This window comes from Triticum urartu, chromosome 1A, assembly GCF_056163025.1.
Source record: "Triticum urartu cultivar PI428250 chromosome 1A, HENAU_Tu73, whole genome shotgun sequence".
Lineage (NCBI taxonomy): Eukaryota > Viridiplantae > Streptophyta > Magnoliopsida > Poales > Poaceae > Triticum > Triticum urartu.
This window is the reverse complement of record NC_141873.1, coordinates 206340259-206360481: the sequence shown is the minus strand read 5'-3', so window position 1 is coordinate 206360481 and position 20223 is coordinate 206340259. Positions and strand designations below refer to the sequence as shown.

Here is a 20223-nt window from a genome sequence, read left to right as displayed (position 1 = left end):
TGGAAGTTGCGCTTGAACAGATTGTCGTCACGACAACAGAGTAGTGACGACGGATGTGCATCATCAGGCTGTGGTCCTCGGACCATGCATGGGTAGAAGCCTTGAGCAATGGCTTCATCTCTGGTCCTGGGTATGAGATTCTTGTAAATGATGACCCCCCACGGTTTCTTGATGGCACTTTTCTCAGCATACTCTTGGGTTGTGAAGCGGTATTTGAACCATTGTTCTGCCCAGTAGCGTCGAATCCATTGGATTCTGGTCTTGCGCTGCCCATAATTCTCTTTAGGATCTGTTTTATACATTTCTGCCAGGTCTTCAGGCAGATCTTTGGAAGTTCCTTCACGTCACTGTCTGCCCCCCTTCCTTGCTGCTGCTTCTGAAGCCATAAACTTTAACTTGAAAGGCTTCAAAACTTTCAAAGGCTTTTCTTTTGCTAGACCAACAGGAACTAGCTTCAGGAGAATTTATGTGATGCTGTAGGAATTCTGCAAATGAATGCAGACTATGAGAACCGAAGGATTCTCCCACGGACATGTACCTGTGACAGCATTAAGGTGCGAGGGAAGGGGAAGAGGTCATATGCATTCTCAGAAGGTTTTGAAGATTAATCAGTTTAGAAGACATTGACCTCATCGTGCGAAGACATTCACTCATAGATAAGAAGTTGGTTCCAGATTTGTACGAACCCACAGATCAGTACAAGTGAGGAATCTAACTACTTCATGAAGCACAAGTGAATATACTAGGCATGTTATGGGATGCAGATTGAGAGATCTAACTTGTGTGAAGATAAACTTCTTATGGTAGAAAGTGACAGAACCATGAGATCAAAAGGGGCTGTAAAAAGAAGTTTTATTTACCACACTTGGAACTGCTAGACGGAAGTGGGAGATGATGCCGAGCAGTTCAGTCCTCCGTGCCCTAACTTGGCGACGGAAGACACCTACGGCGACGGCAGAGAGAACGATGTCCGCGATCGGCGTGAGGACGGCGTCGGAGAGGTTGCGGCAGCGAAGCGCTTCATCATCGGCATCGTCGAGAGCTAGCGGTGGTGCTAGGGTTCGTGCGAGGGTGGAAGAAGGAGATAATGACCGCGGTAAGTGTGAATTTATAGGCACAGGGGCGGCACTGTGCTATTACACAGGTGCCCCTGGCGATTCGCATCTGAGAAACGCGTGGCCAGTTTGCGGAAGTTTGGGGTTTGTTCCACGTCCCACGCACGCCTGGATTGTCGGGCGGTCGTTCCTGCTTCTCCGTATTTTATGTGGAGGAATGAGTATTGAAAACGGACTTTATGGTTGTCTCTATATCCTCTGCTGACAAGGACGCAGTGAAGACATTCGACAGTTTCAATAGAATGCATATGACTTGGAGAGATAGAATTTGAGATAGAAAGCATAGAGAGATTAGGGTCCAATCACATTCACTTAGTTCAAAAGATTCAACCAAGAAGACATAGCTATAAGTGAATGCTGTAGAGGATAGAACACTAGTATGTATATATCTATATAATCAATGTAGTGAAGATAATCATGAAGATATGTTAAGTTCGAAGCCAAACCAAATGTGAAGATATTGCACGGTAACGCCATGAGTGAAACACTTTAAAATAGAACGTTTGGTGGTGGCGTTACCCACGGTATAGGAAGTATTAGACCCAGACACGGCGCACAATTATCGTGGCGCTCTGAAGTCAAATTCCACATTAATGTATTCACACTTAGAATGTATGTCTTCATTGATTTGAAGATATACTTCACTTCGTGTGTTGCACATCTAAGTCATCAATATGCATAAGTGTTAGGATGTGTGCCTGATCACAGGACATTTGAGGATTCCAGGATATTTAGCTCACACCGTAACTTGCAAAATCTCTTCTCATCCAAGGGCTTGGTGAAGATATGTGCCAATTGTTCTTCAGTGTTGACGTGTATGATATCAATGTCTTCCTTCACAACATGATCTGTGAGAAAGTGATGAAGAATTTCAATGTGCTTTGTCTTCGAGTGCTAAACTGGGTTGTTGGCAATCTTGATGGCGCTTTCGTTGTCGCAGTAAAGTGGTACTTGCTTCAGATGAATGCCATAGTCCTTGAGTGTTTGCTTCATCCACAGAAGCTGAGCGCAGCAAGATCCAGCAGCAATATATTCAGATTCAGCAGTGGAGAGAGATACACGGTTCTGCTTCTTTGAAGACCAACATACAAGTGATCGTCCCAGAAAGTGACATGTGCCTGATGTAGACTTGCGATCAACTTTGTCACCAGCATAATCAGCATCCGAAAATCCAACCAAATCAAACTCTGAGCCCTTTGGATACCATAATCCTAGAGTTGGGGTGTGAGCCAAATATCGAAGAATTCGCTTCACAGCTAAGTGATGCAACTCCTTTGGTGCTGCTTGAAATCGAGCACACATGCAAACACTAATCATAATATCTGGCCTAGATGCACATAAATAAAGCAAATAACCAATCATGGAGCGGTATACCTTTTGATTGAACTCTTTACCATTGTCGTCAGGACCTAGATGATGTTTGGCTGGCATTGGTGTTGTGAAGCCTTTGTAGTCTTGCATACCGAACTTCTTCAGGCAATCTTTGAGATACTTCTCTTGAGATATGAAGATGCCATTGCGTTGTTGTCGTATTTGAAGACCAAGGAAGAACTTCAGCGCCCCCATCATGGACATCTGATATTGTTCTTGCATCATATATCCAAACTCTTCACTGTACTTCTGATTGGTGCAGCCGAAGATAATGTCATCCGCATATATTTGGCACACAAACAGTTCACCGTCATATGTCTTCATGAAAAGAGTGGGATCTAGGGAACCAGGTATGAAGCCTTTGCTCTTCAGGAAGTATTTGAGTGTGTCATACCAGGCCCTAGGGGCTTGTTTGAGGCCATACAGTGCCTTCTTGAGCTTGTATACCATGTCAGGATGTTTTGGCTTTTCAAAGCCAGGCGGTTGTGCAACATACACTTCTTCTTCAATCTTGCCATTGAGAAAGGCACTTTTCACATCCATTTGATATAGAAGTATGTTATGATGATTTGCATAGGCCAGCAGAATGCGTATGGCTTCAAGCCTAGCCACGGGAGCAAATGTTTCATCGAAGTCAATGCCTTCCACTTGAGTATATCCTTGAGCAACGAGACGAGCTTTGTTTCTGGCAACTTGACCATGCTCATCTTGTTTGTTGCGGTATATCCATTTGGTGCCCATTATGTTGTGCTTCCGCGGATCAGGACGCTTAACCAGTTCCCATACATTATTCAGCTCAAACTGTTGAAGCTCTTCTTGCATAGTTTGAATCCATTCAGGTTCCATGAAGGCTTCTTCAACTTTCTTGGGTTCTGATATTGAGACGAATGCGAAGTGCCCACAGAAATTTGCTAGCCGAGTTGCCCTTGAACGAGTGAGTGGACCAGGTGCATTTATGTTGTCAATTATTCTGTCAATCTGCACTTCATTGGCAACACGAGGATGTACAGGGCGAAGACTTTGCTCTTGCTGATCTGTGTTGATGTTGGGAGGAATGTCTTCAGGCTGAGCATTGTCTTCATGTTGATCAGGTGCTGAGATGATAAGTTCTTCTTCAGGATGAGCTTCAGAAGGTATAATCTCTCCAGTTCCCATAAGCTTGATTGATTCACTAGCTGGAACTTCATCTAGCACATTTGGCAGTTGCTCTCTTTGTGAACCATTTGTCTCATCGAACCGCACACCCACTGTTTCAACAACTTTGTATGAAAGAGGTTGAAGACTCTGTAGGAGTGCGAATCCTTTCCATATCCAAGCATAAAGTGCTCATGTGCTTTTGGTGCAAACTTTGAGGTGTGGTGTGGGTCCTTGATCCAGCACCTTGAGCCAAATACTCTGAAGTAACTGACATTTGGCTTCTTGCCAGTTAGGAGTTCATAAGATGTCTTGTTCAGAAGCTTGTGAAGATAAACACGATTGATTGTATGACATGCAGTATCAATGGCTTCAGTCCAGAATTTTCTTGGAGTCTTGTATTCATCTAGCATCGTTCTGGCCATCTCAATGAGTGTTCTGTTCTTGCGTTCGACGACGCCATTCTGCTGTGGCGTGTATGGAGCTGAGAATTCATGTGTGATGCCCAAGTTATCAAGATATGTATCAAGGCCAGTGTTCTTGAATTCAGTGCCATTGTCACTTCTGATGTGCTTTATCTTGGCGCCAAAATTGTTCATAGCTCGATTGGCGAAGCGTCTGAAGACATCCTGCACTTCAGTCTTGTAAAGGATTATGTGCACCCAAGTATATCTAGAGTAATCATCAACAATGATGAAGCCATAGAGGCAAGCAGTAGTAGTAAAAGTTGAGTAGTGAGTGGGACCGAAAAGATCCATGTGGAGCAGTTCGAAGGGTTGAGTAGTAGTCATGATTGTCTTCGAAGGATGTTTTGCCCTTGTCATCTTACCTGCTTCACAGGCACCGCATAAATGATCTTTCTTGAACTTGACGCCCTCGATGCCTATGACATGCTTCTTCTTTGCAAGGGTGTGGAGGTTCCTCATGCCAGCATGCCCAAGCCTCCGATGCCAAAGCCAGCATTCTGAAGCTTTTGCAAGAAGACATACTGCAAGTTGTGGCCCTGCTGAGAAATCTACCACGTACAGATCATCTTTTCGATACCCTTCAAACACTAGAGACTTGTTAGATTCCATTAGTACTAGGCAATGATATTTTCCAAACATTACGATCATGTTCAAATCGCAAAGCATTGAGACAGACATTAAGTTGAAGCCAAGGGATTCAACAAGCATGACTTTATCCATGTGTTGATCCTTTGAGATTGCAACTCTACCTAGACCCAATACCTTACTTTTACCAGTGTCAGCAAATGTAAGGTTGAGTCCATAAGAAGGCTTCTTTTGCCAGTCATGTGATTTGTACATCCACTGTCAATAATCCATTCTGAAGACTTTGAAGACGCTGGTGTCGTACCCTACAGTGCAGTTAGGGGGATAGGCTTCACGAAGAGAATTGTGAAGCAAAAACATTTGACGAACAAGTGGGTTATGAAAACTTAGATCCAGATTAGGACTAATAGGGAGATTAGCATGCGATTTAGGAACGAAGTACATAATGATGCCATTCGGGCATTTTATCTTGCACCCTACAAGATTTTTAAGGTCCCCAGCAATAGCGTCAGAAGATTTTGTTTTTTTGCTGGAGACCTTTCCCTGCAAAAGAGAGTTAAGCTTTCTTAACCACCCACATCTTCAAGGGTGGCTTAGAAGCAATAAGTCTAAGTGCGGCATCTGAGAATTTTGGCTTTGAAGCCTTAGCAAATAGTCTTGCAGGTGGACAATAATACTCATAGGAATAAGCAGAATAATTTTTGGTCATATGAACATGACGGTTCGATGAACTGCTCTCATATTCATATGCCTGAGTATGGTTTCCCTGCAAAACATTTGCATTAGTGTGACTCTGGTGAGTCCTCTGATTGTATGAAGCCTTTGGACCGTATGAAGCTTTTGGTCTGAGGTTTGTCTTCTTCAAGTGAGGTGTCATGAAGACATTCACCGGAAGATTTTCCAGACACTTTTTCGGAACCCAGATCTTCTTCATAGGCGGTCCATTCCTGCAGTTAGTACCAATGTACCTGGCAAACACTTCACCATTCTGATTCTTAAACAGTTTATAGTTTGCATCAAAGGATTCATCAATAATAATGGGGTTAGCACATGTGAAGCCAGATAAATTGGATGGATCTGCTGAAGGTTCCTTTGCAGCAGCCCATGTGGTTTTGGGGTACTGCTCAGGTTTCCAGTAAGAGCCATCTACATTTATTTTCCTTACAAACCCAACATCCTCTTTCCTAGGGTTTCGGTTCAGAATCTGCTTCTTGAGGACATCACATAATGTCTGATGTCCTTTAAGACTTTTGTACATCCCTGTTTCAAGCAATGTCTTCAACCTAGCATTCTCATCAGCAATAGCAGTGGTATCCTCAGCAGAGGGGTTAGTTACCACATCAACAATTGAAGATATTGCAACAGCAGTAGCAGTGGAACATTCAGCAACAGAAGTAGCATTATCACGCTCAATGCATTTAAGACATGGTGGTTCAAATCCTTCCTGAGCAGAACTGATCTGCTCGGCGCAAAGTGACTCGTTTTCCTTTTGAAGATCTTCATGAGCCGCTCTCAACTTCTCAAGTTCTTTCTTCCTTTGAAGATAATCATAGGAAAGCTTTTCATGAGTTGTTGAGAGAGTATCAAGACGATCTTCAAGTTCCTGATACTTAACGTGAAGATTTTTTATGTCTTCAATTAAGGATTCAGATCGAGTCATTTCAGCACCCAACAGATCATCGCTTCTGTCTAACAGTTTTTGAATGTGTTCCATAGCTTTCTGTTGTTCAGTTGCAATTTTAGCAAGTGTTTTGTAGCTGGGTTTTGAATCACAGTCAGAGTCATCGTCACTAGATGTTTGATAGCGAGTAGTGCGTGTGTTTACCTTGGCACCGCGTGCCATGAAGCAGTAGGTAGGAGTGGAGTCGTTCTTGTCATTTGCATCAGTGTCGGTGATGAAGTCATTGTCTTCAGTGTTGAAGATGGACTTGGCGACGTATGCTGTAGCCAGACTCGCAATGCCAGAATCAGACTCCTCTTCAGATTCCACCTCTGCCTCCTCAGAAGCGGACTCCTCCTCTGAATCCATTTCCATGCCAACAAACGCACGTGCCTTGCCAGATGAGCTCTTCTTGTGTGATGAAGACTTTGAGGAAGACTTGGAAGAAGACTTTGAGTATTTCTTCTTCTTCATGTCGTCAGAATCATATTCCTTGCTCTTCTTCTTCCTTCTATTCTCATTGTCCCACTGTGGACACTCAGAGATGAAGTGTCCAGTTTTCTTGCACTTGTGACATGTTTTCTTCTTGTAGTCATGAGCAGAAGCTTCATCATTCCTTGAGCTTGATCGTGAAGATTTTCTGAAGCCTTTCTTCTTGGTGAATTTTTGGAACTTCTTCACTAGCATTGCAAGTTCCCTTCCAATATCTTCAGGATCATCAGAACTGCTGTCAGATTCTTCTTCAGATGAGGAAACAGCTTTTGCCTTCAAGGCACGAGTTCGCCCATAGTTTGGACCGTAGATATCTCTTTTCTCAGAAAGCTGAAACTCATGTGTGTTGAGCCTCTCAAGTATGTCAGACGGATCGAGTGTCTTGAAATCAGGACGTTCTTGTATCATCAGGGCTAGGATGTCAAACGAACTATCAAGTGATCTCAGCAGCGTCTTGACGATTTCATGTTTGGTGATCTCAGTGGCGCCGAGGGCTTGAAGCTCATTTGTGATGTCAGTGAGCCGGTCAAATGTGTGCTAGACATTCTCATTGTCATTTCGCTTGAAGCAGTTGAAGAGGTTGCGAAGAACACTGATTCTTTGATCTCTCTGGGTTGAGATGCCTTCATTGACCTTGGAGAGCCAGTCCCAGACCAGCTTGGATGTCTTCAAGGCACTCACACGGCCATACTGTCCTTTTGTCAGATGACCACAGATGATATTTTTGGCAGTAGAGTCCAGTTGAGTGAACTTCTTGACATCTGCAGCAGTGACACCTTCTCCAGCCTTGGGAAGGCCGTTCTCGACGACATACCATAGGTCGACGTCAATGGCTTCAAGATGCATGCGCATCTTATTCTTCCAGTAGGGATATTCAGTTCCATCGAAGACGGGGCACGCAGCGGAGACTTTGATTATCCCTGCAGTCGACATAGCTAAAACTCCAGGTGGTTAAACCGAATCACACAAAACAAGGGAGCACCTAGCTCTGATACCAATTGAAAGTGTGTTATATCGACTAGAGGGGGGGTGAATAGGCGATTTTTATGAAAGTCTTCAAAACACGGGAGTTATGAAGACAAACAGAGAAGATTATGCCTATTACTATGCAGCGGAAGTTAGATTACACTAGGCCAGCCATGGTCAAGTATTCAATAAAGTGAAAGCGCAATGACAAAAAGCTGCAGTGTAATAAGGATCAGGTGGGAAGAAGTTATGAAGCCAAACAGATCATACATTCACGTTGTGAAGACAAAAGATAGAGCAAGCAAGCAATGGCTTCAAATTGAATAACAGTAAGAGAAAGGAAGTGAAGATGAAACCAGTGACTCGTTGAAGACAATGATGTGTTGGACCAGTTCCAGTTGCTGTGACAACTGTACGTCTGGTTGGAGCGGCTAGGTATTTAAACCTTAGGACACACAGTCCCGGACACCCAGTCCTGAACACGCAGCTCAGGACACCAAGTCCTCACCGTATTCTCCTTGATCTAAGGTCACATAGTCCTCGCCCAATCACTCTGGTAAGTCTTCAAGGTAGACTCCCAAACCTTCACAGACTTCGTTCACTAGCAATCCACAATGTCTCTTGGATGCTCTGAACGCGACGCCTAACCGTCTGGAGGATTCACAGTCCTCAAGTGTAATAAGTCTTCAGATCACACAGACAAGAAGACTTAAGTGATGCCCAATGTTCTCTGGCTCTGGGTGGTTAGGGCTTTTCTCCACGGTAGGAATTTTCTCTCAAAGGCTTCGAGGTGGGTTGCTCTCAAACGACAAAAGCCGTGCACTGAAATCTGAGCATCCAACCATTTATGGTTGTAGGGGGTGGGCTATTTATAGCCACTTGGCAACCCGACTTGATTTGTCTGAAATGACCCTGGGTCACTAAGGAACTGACACGTCTCGCAATGGTCAGATTTTAAACTCTCATGGCAACTTTACTTGGGCTACAAGCAAAGCTGACTTGTCCGGCTCTGGACAAGATTCTCTCTCATTGTCTTCACTCGAAGACATAGGTTTTTGGTTTAGGCATCACTTCAGTCATTCTGACTAGTTCTCCTGGACCCCACTTAACAGTACGGTGGTTCCTATGACTCAACACAAAAGAAAAAGACTACGAAAGATCTAAGTCTTCGAGCTTCATAGGCTTCCTAACGTGTCTTCTTTTGTCATAGTCTTCAATGTGAATATCTTCATATACCACCTTTGGCTTCAATGTCTTCATACGTTTTTAGGGGTCATCTCTGGTAGTAAAACCGAATCAATGAGGGACTTCTACCTGTGTTATCTTGCAATTCTCACAGACACATTAGTCCCTCAACTAGGTTTGTCGTCAATACTCCAAAACCAACTAGGGGTGGCACTAGATGCACTTACACACAAAATTCAACCACCTTCACCCCTATTAATAGTGCAATTGTCCTACGACTCAAATCAAACCGAAATGAAACCTTCGAGTCACCAATAAACTTCAACATTTTTGTTTTTCTCATCCTGTTTATTTCTAGCAGGTTTAGCAATTCTAGAGCATTCTCACAAAAATAAATGACATGCCCATCAACATTTTCAACCAAGAGATCTTTAATTAACCATTGCAATTGCGGTTCTACTTTAATTTGTTCAGAAGGTTTAGATGCCTTATTATTACTTTTATGAACCATAGTTGTATCCTTAGAATGCTCCTTGATTCTAACAGGAAAAGGTGGCCTTTCAATAAAAGTAGTAGGTACAACAAGATTAGCAACATAAGCCTGAATTTCAGTACTAGAAACAATGGATTCTTCAAAAATTACTCATATAAAGTATGGTGGAGTACCCACCTCCCTGGGCTCTCCTAGCGCGAAGAGAGCATCCAGGCCGTCCGTTCACCGGTGGCTTGCCGGAGTAGTTACCCGGGGGCGACAAGAGTAGTACGATCTATCCGGAGGGCTCGCGCCCGGTCGACCACTACAAGAAAACACTTCCGTGATGATACACGTTTGTCACGGTAGGTCACGTTTTCTGTCATGCATGTACATCCATGACTATTTTATGATAGAATCAAAATAGTCATGCATGTGCTTTCGCAGAAGTGTTCCATGACAACAATCAATTTATCATCACGGAAGTGACACATCATGGAAGTGATTTCATCAAGGGTAACCGACACATGGCAGCCACCATAATGGGTCGCTGTTAAGCTATCGGGTGTCGGTTTTGGATTTGATACCCATTAATAGGCCTGACCAATAACGATTTTCCATGTGTCACTTTCTCATTCACAAACGGAACCACACGTCAGCTATGCATTGCGATAGATGTCATCCATCCAGCGGTTGAGACACGCCTATGAAACATCGACATATTGCAAGGCCCAATAGTGGCATATTTAGGTTAAAATGATCAGCCCACTTGACTTGGTCAAAAGTTAGCGGGCCAGCCCATTGAAATTCTATTAATGACCTGTTTGCATATAGCCCATTGACGACCAGGGTACACGCGACCCATTATGGCATGTCAGAATTTAGCCCATTACGGTAATGTGGGACATCCAATATGATGCCATCCCATTGACACTTCTGGCCCATGTGTGGCCCGTGATGTCTTTCTGCTCATATGAGGACTTTGGTATCTCTTGGCCTTTTAACGACCCATGGTGATTCCGGCCCATAAAGAGTAAATGGCTTTGGACCCATTAACGGCGCATGATCCATTTGGTCCATTTCCATCCCGCATTCTCTTTCGTCCTATTAAGGGCCCATAATTTCTTAGGCTCATTTTGGGCCCACAATTACTTTTGGTCCATTACCTATCTGTTCTGCTACTGGGCCAAATTCAGCATGTGGTTACATTCGGCCCATTTGTGGCTCATTGATCCATTGGGTCGTTTATCCCCATCGTGTATTTCAGCCCGTTAATGTATCGTTATGCCTGTCGACAATATTAAGCTCATGATGTGTTATGGCTTGTTATTGGCCCATTTTTTTCTAGGCCCATAAGCAGACCGTTTCGCTTTTAGCCTGTTTATGGCCCATATTGCGGTCCGGGTGTGGCCCATGTACAGTATCATCCATCGTGGCCCATGAATCCCGCGGCACGTAGGAGGCCCATGGTCACTACTGTAGGTAGGAGGCCAATGGTTACCATGGTACATATGTGACCCATGGTGTCGGGGGTTGGGTGCGACATATGGCTATGGATGGCTTATCATGGTAGGAGCGTGTAGAACGTCGCCGGTGCCTGGAAGAGGGATGAGGCGTAGACACGAACACCGACGTACTTTACCCAGGTTCGGGGCTCTCCTAGGACATAACACCCCTAGTCCTGCTATGTGTGGTCTCCGCATGATCACTAAGGCACTAGTGGGTACAATGGTGCTCCTCGAGCTGTATGTTAGAGGTAGAAGAAGGCAGGCATGCTCTCTCCTTCCTCTAGGTATGAGTCTAGTTCTAACAGGTTGGGAACCCTTTGCATTTCTAGACGACTTCGGGATGACGACTTCGGCACCGTAGACGAGGAAGAAGGGCGTGAAGCCAGTTGACTTGTTCGAAATTGTGCGTAGGCTCTAGAGGACGGCCGGCAGCTCGTCGAGCCAACAGTCGGCCGAGCGCTCCAGAGGCTCGACCAGTCGGGGCTTGATGCCAGACAAAATGAGGCTGTTTGCATGCTCCAGTTGGCCGTTTGACTGCGGATAGGCAACGGACGCTAAGTCCAGTCGGATGCCCTGCGTCGCGCAGAAACAAGTCAAGGCGCCTTTAGCAAAGTTTGTGACGTTGTCAGTGATGATGCTGTGTGGTATGCCATACCAAATGGTGATGTCAGCGATGAAAGTCACAGCAGTCAGACCATTCAACTTCTTGATTGGTTTTGCTTCTATCCACTTGGTGAACTTGTCCACCGCGACCGGCAGATGAGTCATGCTGTCGCGTGCTGTCTTGAATGGTCCCACCATATCCAGCCCCCAGACAGCGAAGGGCCAGGCAATGGGGATGGTCTTGAGTGCAGAAGCCGGCTGATGTGGCTTAGAGCGGAACTTCTAGCACCCTTTGCATTTCTAGACCAAGCCTTTGGCATCTTCTAGAGCAGTCGGCCAGAAAAACCCATGGCGGAAAGCTTTGGCAACAAGAGCTCTTGAAGCCGCGTGGTGGCCACACTCGCCATGGTGGATATCTTTGAGGATTGCCTCACCTTGCTCTGGCTCCACGCAGCGCTGGAACACACCTATGACACTGCGCCTCATAAGTTCTCTATTGACAATGGTGTACAGTGATGCCCAACGTTGGACTTGCCGGTCCGAGATCTCATCAGTCGGCAGCTCTTTGTTCACCAGAAAGTTGAGGATGGGTTGCGCCCATGATGGTGCTGCTATTTGTTCGACTGCCAGAACTACAACTTGCATGATGGCGGTTGGGCCGGGAGCCGGTGGGTTGGAGTCGGCTGCCACTTGTCGAGTCAATGAAGTCCCCGGGCGGACTGCTGCAGTCCCCGGACCAGGTTCTGAAGTCCCCGGGCCGAGTGCGGCTGCTGCAGTCCCTGGGCCACCTGCCAAATTCCCGTGCTGGCTGCTGAGGTCCTCAAGTCGGATCTGACTGCTTCGGGAGGAGCCGGCACGAAGATGGAATCTGACTCTGGCGATGGCTTGACAGACGGCTTAAGGAGGTGTTGCAAGGCGACGCCAGCTGGTATTGCTTGCCGGGTGGAGCCGATTCGTGCCAAGGCATCTGCTTGCTCATTTTCATTTCTTGGAACATGTAGGAACTCGCACCCTTCAAAGTATCTGCTAAGTTGCTGGACGAGGAAGCGGTAGCTTGCCATGTTTGCATCTCTGGCGTCCCAGTCGCCTGGAGATTGCTGGACCACCGAGTCAGAGTCTCCATAACACAAGATCCGACGAATGTCGAGTTCCTTGGCAAGCCGGAGCCCGTGAATGAGTGCTTCATATTCAGCAACGTTGTTGGAGGCGGCAAAGTGGATTTGCAGCACATATCTGAGCTTGTCGCCTTTGGGAGAGGTGAGGATGATGCCGGCTCCCAAACCGTTGCGCATCTTGGAACCATCAAAGTGCATCCGCCAATGGCTAGAGTCTGGCGCTGGCGGCAGGTACTAGGTCTCGGCCCAGTCGACGAGGAAGTCGGCCAGTGCTTGTGACTTCACGGCGGTGCGAGGCTGGTAGTAGATGGTGTAGGGGGCCAAATCTATGGCCCATTTGGCCACTCGGCCCGAAGCATCTCGGCTTCCAATGATCTCGGCAAGAGGAGCAGTGTAGACAACAGTAATTGGGTGCTCCTGAAAGTATGGCTTCAGCTTCTTGGCGGTGAAGTGTACGCCGTAGCACATCTTCTGATAGTGTGGGTAGTTCTGCTTGGAGGCGGACATCACTTCGCTCAGGTAATACACCGGCATCTGGACTGGTAGTGATTTGCCTTCTTCCTTGCGTTCCACAACTATGACTGTGCTGACCACTCGGCTGGTAGCGGCGATGTAGAGAAGCATGGGCTCCTTAGCAGTCGGAGCCGCCAGGACAGGCGGAGTGGTCAGCATCTTCTTGAGCAGGAGAAAAATCTTCATCCACCTTGTCATTCCACTTGAAAAAAGTGGTCTTCTTCATGAGCTGGTACAGGGGAAGGGCCTTCTCGCCCAGCCGACTGATAAAACGGCTGATGAACGCCAAACAGCCGGTGAAATTTTGCACATCCAACAGTCGGGTGGGCACCTCCATCCTCTCGATGGCCTTGATCTTCACGGGGTTGCATTCTATGATGTGCTCTGAGATCAAGAATCCAAGAAGCTGGCCGGCTGGTACTCCAAAGACGCATTTCTCCGGGTTGAGCTTGATCTGAAATCGGCGCAAGTTTTCAAAGGTCTCCTTGAGGTCTTCTAGCGGCGTTCCGCGCTTCTCCGTCTTCACCACAACATCGTCCACATAAATGTGGGCGTTTCTGCCGAGTTGCTAGAGGAGACACTTCTGCATGCAACGTTGAAATGTGGCGCCGACATTTCTCAAGCCGAACGTCATGGTCAGGTAACAGAAGGCTTCGAATGGTGTGATGAAGGCGGTCTTCAGGCTGTCGGCCCGATTCAGCTTGATCTGATGATACCCTGAGTATGCATCTAAAAAGCTCAATAGCTCGCATCCGGTTGTGGAGTCAATTACTTGGTCAATTCTTGGCAAGGCAAATGGATCTTTGGGGCAAGCTTTGTTGAGGCTGGTATAATCAATACACATGCACCACTGCTTATTCTTCTTCTTCAGTACGAGGACCGGGTTGGCTAACCATTCGGGAAAGAACACCTCCATGATGAAGCTGGCCGCTAGAAGCCGAGCTATCTCTTCTCCAACAACTCTTCTCTTCTCCTCTGATAGGCGGCGCAAGGGTTGCCTGAGTGGCTTGGCATCAGGTCGGACATGTAGCTTGTGCTCGGCGAAATCCGTCGGAACACCTGGCATGTCCTTGGGAGACCATGCAAAGATGTCCCAATTCTCACAAAGGAAATCGACGAGCTCGCTTTCTTATTTGCTGTCAAGGTTCACACCTATGACAGCGTGCCTCTTTGGGTGCTCCGGGTCCAAGGGTATCTTCTTTGTTTCTTTGGCCGGTTTGAACGAGCCCTCAGCTTCCGACTCCTTTGGTTTGGGTGACATCTCCGGCTGCTTGCCTGCCATTGCCACAACCCGGTCAAGGAGCCGCTTCTTAGCCGCGATCACGAGGGACTCGGCTAGCTGGCTGCTATTCGCCGCGCAGGCGGATGACTTCTTGTAGTCCCTAGTTATGGTTAGGATTCCCGTGGTGCTTGGCACCTTCATCTTGAGGTAGGCATAGTGGGGGACCGCCATGAACTTGGCCAGAGCATGCCGGCCAAGCAGTGCATGTTAAGGGCTATCAAGGTCCACCACCCAAACCAGACAGCTCTCGGCGAAAGTGTTCCTTGTCTCCGACGAGGAAGTCAATTTGAGTCTTGCCGATTGGTGAGCAGGAAAGGCTAGGAACTATGCCATGGAATACAGTCCGACTGGGCTGAAGCTGCCTCTGTTTGATTCCTAGCTTCACCATAGTGTCTCGGTACAGGATGTTGATGCTGCTGCCGCCATCTATCAGGACTCGAGAAAAGTGAGCAGCCCGCCTCTCTATGGCAAAAGTGTCATCCAAAACTTGGGCATAATAACCGGGATTGGGCATCACCTCCGGGTGGTCAGCTCTGCTCCAGCTGATGGGCTTCTCAGACCAATGCATGAACTCTAGGGTCTCTGATGCGACTGCATTTACTTCTTGTTGTCGCTACCGTCTGCTGTGCCTATCGCCGGCCACGCCGGTGAACACGATATAAGCTCCATGCTCTTCAGGGTATTCATCTTGTATGGCGCCGACTAGCCGAACCGCTGCCTGCTGGGGAGGATGAGGCGGCGGGCCGGCTGGTGGAGGAGGCGGGAGCCCATCGCCCTTGGCGATCCTGGTGAGCCAGTGGCACTTCCGAGTGGTGTGGTTGGATGGCTTCGCGCCGCTGTGGAACTTGCAGGGTGCATCGAGAGTCTGCTCGTACGAGAAGGCGGGCAACCAGTTGGTCTTGCCACCCTTCTAACGCTTGGGTGGAGGCTGCCCTTCTGGCTTCCGATCCTTGACTGTCGCCACCTGCCGGCTGGTGGAAGCCGGCAGCGTGGCCTTGCGCTTGTTGTCATTCGGTTGCGGGCACCGACTGGTGTCGCCAGCCGGAGTCCGAGGAGCTTGAGGAGTCACTTTGCCAGATGTGTCAACTTTGATTTCTACCTTCATGGAGGAGTCGGTTGCGGCGTACTTGTCTGCTATGATCAGCAGTTCGTCGAGGGTCGCCGGCTCGTCACAGAGAAGCCAGTGTTTGCGGAGGGTGCCTTCTCGGCACCCGACAGTGAAATACTCAATGGCCTACACCTCGTGCATGCCCTCGCAGGAGTTGCGCAGCTCGGCCCAGCGTGTGAGGTAGTCACGAGTCGACTCGTTGGGACCTTGGAGGCATAAGGAGAGCTGGCGAGGCTTGGGCGGCCGCTTGTACGTGCTGGTGAAGTTGCGGATGAAGGCTTTAGTGAAATCAACCCAGCTGTTGATGCTGCGGGGCTTCAGGCTATTCAGCCACATCCGGGCTGTGCCCTGGAGCATGAGCGGAACGTACTTCATGGCAACGCGCTTGTTGCCATTGGCGATGCTAACGGCTGTGGAGTAGTCGACCAGCCAGTCCTCCGGCTTCATGGAGCCAGTGTACTTGGGCGTATCTCTCAGGAGGATGAACCCTTTGGGGAAGGGCTCATCTCAGATGCGGGGGCCAAAACAAGGCGGACCCAGCTCGTCTTCTTCTTCTAGTGCCTGGGATCGGTTGAAGCGGTCGATCCGGTGGCGGGTGTCATTCTCTCTGACTCCTTCCCGAAGACCGAGGCGGTCGCCGAGTGTCGGGTGGTCAACAGGCGGAGGGAAAATGCACCTTTACCTATGGGGAGGGGAAGGCAGACAGTCGTCTCGCCACCACACAGTTCTTGGGCGCCCGTCTTGGTCGCGCTCGACGGTGATGCAAGTCCGACTGCGGCTGGCAGCCGGCTCCTTGTCTCTCCTATCGCGGACGCCACCAGTTGGTGTCCGGAATGTTGCGCCTTGGTCCCGGCGAGGAGGTGGATCATCATTTCACCGGTCAAGAGCTTCAACTCGGCAGCTGACCTCTTACTGCTCAGCAGCCGCGTCAAGGAGCTGCTGGACGCGCTCCATCATATGGCAACGCTCGTCGCCCTGGAGCTTGTCTAGCTCCTCTGCCGACGCCTAGGCAGCTCGTATATTCTCTGCAGGCGTGGCGTAGACGGTACGATCTGTCCTGACCATGCTGGCGATGGCCGCGCCACGCTGCCGGATCGGGCCAATGCGGCTAGGCCCTCCAGGAGCCGGTGTGCCACCGACGTCATGGTCCATCCCACGCTGGTAGGCCTTCGAAAGGCGTCTCATGCTGGCCAGCCGGTTGGTGCTTTCGATGAGCTGATCGCGGCGTGCCTCTAGTGTCTCCGGGTCGGCGTCTTCCGGGATGGGCGCAGTCAGGTCTTGCATTGCCGCCTGCAACGGATCCTGGCCACCTCCGCCAGAGTGCTTGCCGTGGCTGATGACGAGCACCTCCGTGACGGTGCTGCCGCCGCTGTCCGCGCGAGGAAGCAGTTTGTCGTAGACCACCATGTTGGTGGGGGGGAACGCGTCAAGCAACTCCATGTTGGAGTCGACAAGCATTGGGTCGGTAGAGCCGACCGACTCCAAGTCCGCAGCAGGCTCTCTGGCGACGTGGAGCTGATCGAGGAGGTTGACGAGGCGGCTCTTGGTGCCTTCTGTGCCCGCATCAGACGCGGGCTCATCGGAGAGGCGAATCTCGCCAACAAGATCGGTGAGGCAGCTCGCCGCATAGGCGACCTCCACGCCGTGCAGCGCATCGGCGCAGACGCCGTCTAGCGTGCCGGGCTGGCTGCACTCGCTAGGAAGGAACAAGGTTCCCGTCCAGAACAGGTCTCCGGGAGATGGTGCACCTTGCCCCACGGTGGGCACCAAATGTCGGTGGTTGGGTGCGACATATGCCAATGGATGGCTTATCATGGTGGGAGCGAGTAGAATGTCGCCGGTGCCTGTAAGCGGGATGAGTTGTAGACACGAACGCCGACATACTTTACCCAGGTTCGGGGATCTCCTAGGAGATAACACCCCTTGTCCTGCTCTGCGGGGTCTCCGGATGATCACTAAGGCACTAGTGGGTACAATGGTGCTCCTCGAGCTGTCTGCTAGAGGTAGAAGAAGGCAGGCATGCTCTCTCCTTCCTCTAGGTATGAGTCTAGTTCTAACAGGTTGGGAACCCTTTGCATGGGTGCCCTGGGGGGGGGGGGGGTTATCTAGGCCTACCCCCCAGGGGTACAATAGTAATCTGGCTGGGTGTTCTACCCGGCAGTCAGTGTCTCTGGCCGCCGGTTTCTCTGCCGGCTGCTGGGACCTGCCATTTGGTGGGTCCGGCCGACTGGTCTTGTACGGAGCCTACAGGCCGCTCCCGCTGCTCGCGGGTCTTGCCGGCTGCTGATTACTGTAGCTGTGGTTCTAGTGACAAATGCTTGGTTAGGGGAGCGTGGCTACAGTCCCGCCGCCTGGTGGGAGATCACTGTAGCCACTCTGGGTCTCATATGGTTAATGGTGCACGGGCCCCGAGGGAGGAACAGGCCGCCTACTCGGAGCCGGCCTCCCTCAGGTCCGACTGGTCGGGCTTCCGCTGACCTCTGGGCTCTCGCTGCCCAGTAGGGCCCGCCGCCTGCAGGCCGTACCGATAGGTCGTTGTGGGAACGTGGCCTTGCCTGCCAGCAGGGACGTCGGGGATGGAGTGGGAACAGTGCTACGTACAGGCAGAGATCTCCGCCCGTACGGAGCACTTTGGCCACGCCTGGTCCTGGATATGGGGGTGATGGGCTACACTGTAGCCTCACACTGTCTCGTCTTCTTAATGGGAGCGCAGACTCTGAGGGCGCGGTGGGCCACCTGCTAGGAGCGCCTCTCTGGAGGCCACTTGCAGGAAGTCAGCCCGTCATGGAGCCGCCTTCTTGAGCTCAGCCGCCTTCTGGCAGCCGGCCGCTTGGAATAGCCGGCCACCAGAAGGCGGCACTTCCTCTTGATGTCTTGAGGGGAGCAGCCAGCCCCGATGTCTTGAAAGGCTCAGGGACTCGGGTTAGGCTATCCGTGGCCCATTACTCCGACACATAGTTATTGCGGCCACTAGCAAACTGAGAAAATAGAACTGCAGTGACTAAGCAAATAAATAAACAAGAGTACAAGGAAATAAACAAGCAAGCAACTAATGTTAGGCTATTAAACAGATTACATCCACTCGGCATCAAAGTTCTCCATCGGTGCAAACAAAGGCAACAACAAGCAGCATATTACATACACTAGGCGTTAAAGTTGGCCACCAGTTCAAATAAATGTGGCAACAAAACAAGTCCATAACTGAAACCACTTTAGAAGAGCTCAAGAAACGTTATCCTGGGTACCCTCCTTGTTGTCAATAAGCTTAACAAGCTTATTAGCTTTCCCTTGTTTTGCACTAAATCCTCTAGCACATGCTATTGCACCAGAAAGTATGCATCTGTATTCTGTAGGGACTTCCTGAGTCATTTGGATTCTTGTCGCAACACAATTGATCGATGGCTTTCAACTTGTAGTTGAGACTTAAGAAGCCTTACTGATTCAGGTCGTGATTTTGAAGAGCTTGTGCCAATACTATTGGCTAGTAACTCGAACACTACATCAAGATAATACTGTGGGGTTGTCTCTTTATCTTCAAGATAGTTTTCCTTACAACAACAAACCAATTGGTTTAGGGTTATCTCACTATCTTGAACCTTATCTGCATTACTTCCTTTACCATTGCATAATGGGGTACTCTCTCCAATATTCTATCAACATTCTAAAAGAGGAACAAGAAGACACATAACATGTTTAGAATGTAGTATATGAAACTCATTTTCGTAAACCAGTTCAATAGTAAGGTGGACATGATTATACTAGATGTCTTGCCTTGCAAAGTAATACATAATAACAACATGAAACAAACCTAGATTTATGTACTATGGTCACTGTATTGTATATAACATCCTACTTTATGTTGCCAAATCAAGATAGAGACATAGTTCAAATCATATCTGTTTACGACAAAGCAACATAGACATAATATAAGTGTGGGAAACTACAGATCACTAACAACAGTTGTATTGTTCATGATATGAGAAGATACTATTTATACAATTGAAACTAAAATCAACATAGAGTAATAAGTTACAACAACAAACCAATTAAAAAAAGGTTCAAAACATGCGTGTTGTGCCATTGTAGTTTCGATTGGATCATTCAAATTTGAAATTAGTTTGTATGAGTAAATATAGTGATGCAATAGCAAAGGAGTATGCACCATAGCTATGGAGTCTGACCTGAGAACAATTGTACTTCTTCTTTAAGCATGGAGTTAGGGTTCATTGTGGAGGCCTATTGACATATTATCAATCTATTTTAATTTTTGAGAAGCATAAGCAGGACAGTCTGTAAAGAATGCAGCAATCTGCCTAAACAGGACAGTCTGTAAAGAATGCAGCAACATCCATACTTCCCTAGCTCCAAAAATTATTAAAGAAAATTCCCACTGTAGTAAATTTATCAGAGCTTAATATGCAAAAGTTTCAACATTTTATCGCATTCTGACTTTTCTAGGGAATTATTGCAACAACGGTAAACTTTCTGTTTTCAAACAGCAACATGTGGACTTCTAAATTAGGCATAGTAAAGGTATCAATGCCACTTTTATTGAAATAAAAGATGCACAACATTGTTCTAAATAACAGCAAGAAAATACTAACAAAATAAATTGACGCTCCAAGCAAACCACATATCATGTGGTAA

General features: G+C 48.2%; 1 protein-coding gene across 1 annotated transcript in view; it reads right to left on the bottom strand.

Moving 5' to 3' along the window:
* The window catches only part of LOC147990604 (uncharacterized), a 29910-nt gene extending 17060 nt beyond the window's left edge, over positions 1-12850 (bottom strand). Inside the window, 2 exon segments of the mRNA XM_087538314.1 lie at positions 11611-12280; positions 12364-12850. Coding sequence (XP_087394440.1) covers positions 11611-12280; positions 12364-12850 — 1157 coding nt within the window.
* Between the last annotated feature and the right edge of the window lie 7373 nt (positions 12851-20223).